This window comes from Loa loa, assembly GCF_000183805.2.
Source record: "Loa loa unplaced genomic scaffold supercont3.79, whole genome shotgun sequence".
Classification (NCBI taxonomy): Eukaryota; Metazoa; Nematoda; class Chromadorea; order Rhabditida; family Onchocercidae; genus Loa; species Loa loa.
This window is the reverse complement of record NW_018108259.1, coordinates 75,171-77,727: the sequence shown is the minus strand read 5'-3', so window position 1 is coordinate 77,727 and position 2,557 is coordinate 75,171. Positions and strand designations below refer to the sequence as shown.

The following is a 2,557-nucleotide window of genomic DNA, read 5'->3' as shown; positions in this document are numbered from 1 at the left end:
CTTATGTTATGTTGCTAACAAAGAAATATGCAAATTTTATGTTATTTATTTTGAAATTGTTCATTAATCCTTTTTTTAATTTTAAAATTTTAAATAGAGAATGTTTTACATTTGTATAAACAAAATGCAAATTTGATTAATTAACATTGCTAAAAATTTTTTGGAATGATAAGTGATAAGAAGGAATTTTTGGCAAAAAAATATTAATTAAGTTTATTAAATGTCTAATAAAAAAAAGAAAGAACTTTGGCAAAAAAAAGACGGGGCTTAATTATGATAAGCTTATCGTAGTTTTGGAAAATTTTTAAACTGATATCATGATAAACTAATTAGAGATTTTATATGAAATTTGTAAAATATAGTAAATTTGTAGCTGTTAAACATTTTTAAAAATGTTCACCCGGAAAACTGAATTGGCTAAATAAGAAATAGCACTTGAGTGCATTATTCCGTTTCCTGTTTTTACCCACTTTTTTTTTCAAATTAAATATTTAAGTAATATATCTAAATTTGATGCTTATTTATTAATTACCTTTGCTTGACTTATAAATTCATTTAGTCTTTAATGAAAAAATAAAACAAGAAATGAGGGTGTAATATTTTATATCGAAAATCGATAATGATGTTTATTTGTATTAAATATAAAATTTAGTAAACGATATTGAAATGGCATGTGAAAAGGATGATATTGATAACCTGAACGGAATGTTAACGGATATAAAAGGTGTAAAAACGGAATATGTACCGTTTTATTTGAAAACACTCAAATGTAACCGGTATACAACGATTGAAGAAATTGAAGAAATCATTGAAATGACAAATCAAACGATTGATAACGATCGAATAAATGGTTAGGCGAATTATTTCAAGTACAAAATTAATTTCAAATCTCGCAAAAGAGAATATAAATTCTAATAATTTGAAAATGGACGAGAAAGAATAGACTTTTTTCCGGTATTAAAACAGATTTCAAATAGTAAATTTTTGCATTTTACTATTATTTCAGGTATATAACCGGAAAAATTATATTTATAAGAAATTATTCTTGCATGAAAATAATTAATATCAAGATATAAGTGTTATTCAATATTAATATTTCAAATAACATTTATATGATTAAAATTTCGTTTTTTTTTTTTTTGTTTGGTTTTGAAATATTTGGATTAAATTTTTTCGTGTAAATTAATAGACGGAATAATTATTTCGAAAATAAAAAAAAGAGTGGAAAAAAGTTTTTAAAGAATAATTAAGAAATTAGCAAAAATTCTAAATGGTTATAAAAGATATTAATGTGTGAGAATATTTGATAATTTCTCTTTTCTTTCGGTTTCAATATTTAATAACTTTAATGATATATCGGATTTATTTTTGTAATATTTAAATTAATAAATTGAGTTCCGAATAGTAGAAATAGTTGGAAAAAAAAGAATGCTAAATGTAATGTATTTGATGATATAAAAAAGAACTGAAATAATTATTGTTAGAGCTAATTAATTAATTAAAAGTAATCCAAAAAATAAAAAAATTTTTTTTAAAACTAGAAAAAAATGATTTCGAACAAATAAAAATCGGCGGTTTTTTTTTTTTAATTTTCTTTGAATCACTTAAAAACGAATATCTTTTTTTTCACTTGGATGTCCTTCAATAGTTAGATAATTTGCATAATATAATTAGTTGATTAAATAATTGATTGCCTGAGTAAGCAATATCTGAATATGTAAAAAAAAAAACATTTGTAAAATTTAAACATTTAAATGACTTTACATTAATAAATTGAAATGTCTTAAAAAAATTTTATTAATTTGAATATTATTTGAAAAAAATATTTGAATGCATTTTTTTAATTAAATTTATTTATTTTTTGCATTAATTTAATTAAATAATTTATTTTCTCTAAAAAAATACTGCCATCTTTTAGTGGAGAAAATAAATATAGCATGTGAAGAAAATAATTGCAATAATTTATTAATGGTACTTCATAATTTGGTGGATAATGTACAAATGGAATATATTACATACTATATGTATGCATTAAAGAAATGTCCAATATTAACAATAAAAGAAATTGATGAGGTCATTGAAAGGGTCAATCAAAATGTCGCCATTGCAACGATGAAATCACATGATAGTAAGTAATTTCTTATTATCATTTTAGTACATATAATCAGAGATAATTGTTATCAGAAGAAAATTAGTTATATGATTTGTTATCAGTTTTTACGTAATGCATAGAAAAGGAATATTATTATTATTAATTGGGAAATATATTAATAAAATATTTGAAAGATATATCAGAATACATCGGAAATATGTTTAATAATATGATACTAAAATGCTTGAAAAATATATCAGAAATACATTTAATAATATAATATTAAAGAATGCAAATGTAATCAATTGCATACTTCAACTATATTCTTTATCAAATTAATTGTATTAATAAGTAGCTGATGTTATCAAAAAAAAAAAGGTTTAAGATTTATTCAATATACATATGACAAATTGTTTTTTTAGTCGTCAGATTTGAAAAAAAGTAAATTCTTTTAATGGTAAATTT

General features: G+C 21.0%; 2 protein-coding genes across 2 annotated transcripts; both read left to right on the top strand.

The window, feature by feature from the left end:
- Positions 1 to 666: 666 nt before the first annotated feature.
- Positions 667 to 855, top strand: LOAG_17463 (hypothetical protein; the record flags this gene model as incomplete). The annotated part of the gene is made up of 1 exon (XM_003150013.2): positions 667 to 855. The coding sequence occupies one exon, from the start codon at positions 667 to 669 to the stop codon at positions 853 to 855; it is 189 nt and encodes a 62-aa protein (XP_003150061.2).
- A 1,113-nt stretch (positions 856 to 1,968) lies between these two features.
- LOAG_17462 (hypothetical protein) lies at positions 1,969 to 2,136 on the top strand (the record flags this gene model as incomplete). Its single annotated transcript, XM_020450124.1, has 1 exon — positions 1,969 to 2,136. The coding sequence occupies one exon, from the start codon at positions 1,969 to 1,971 to the stop codon at positions 2,134 to 2,136; it is 168 nt and encodes a 55-aa protein (XP_020306241.1).
- Positions 2,137 to 2,557: the final 421 nt, after the last annotated feature.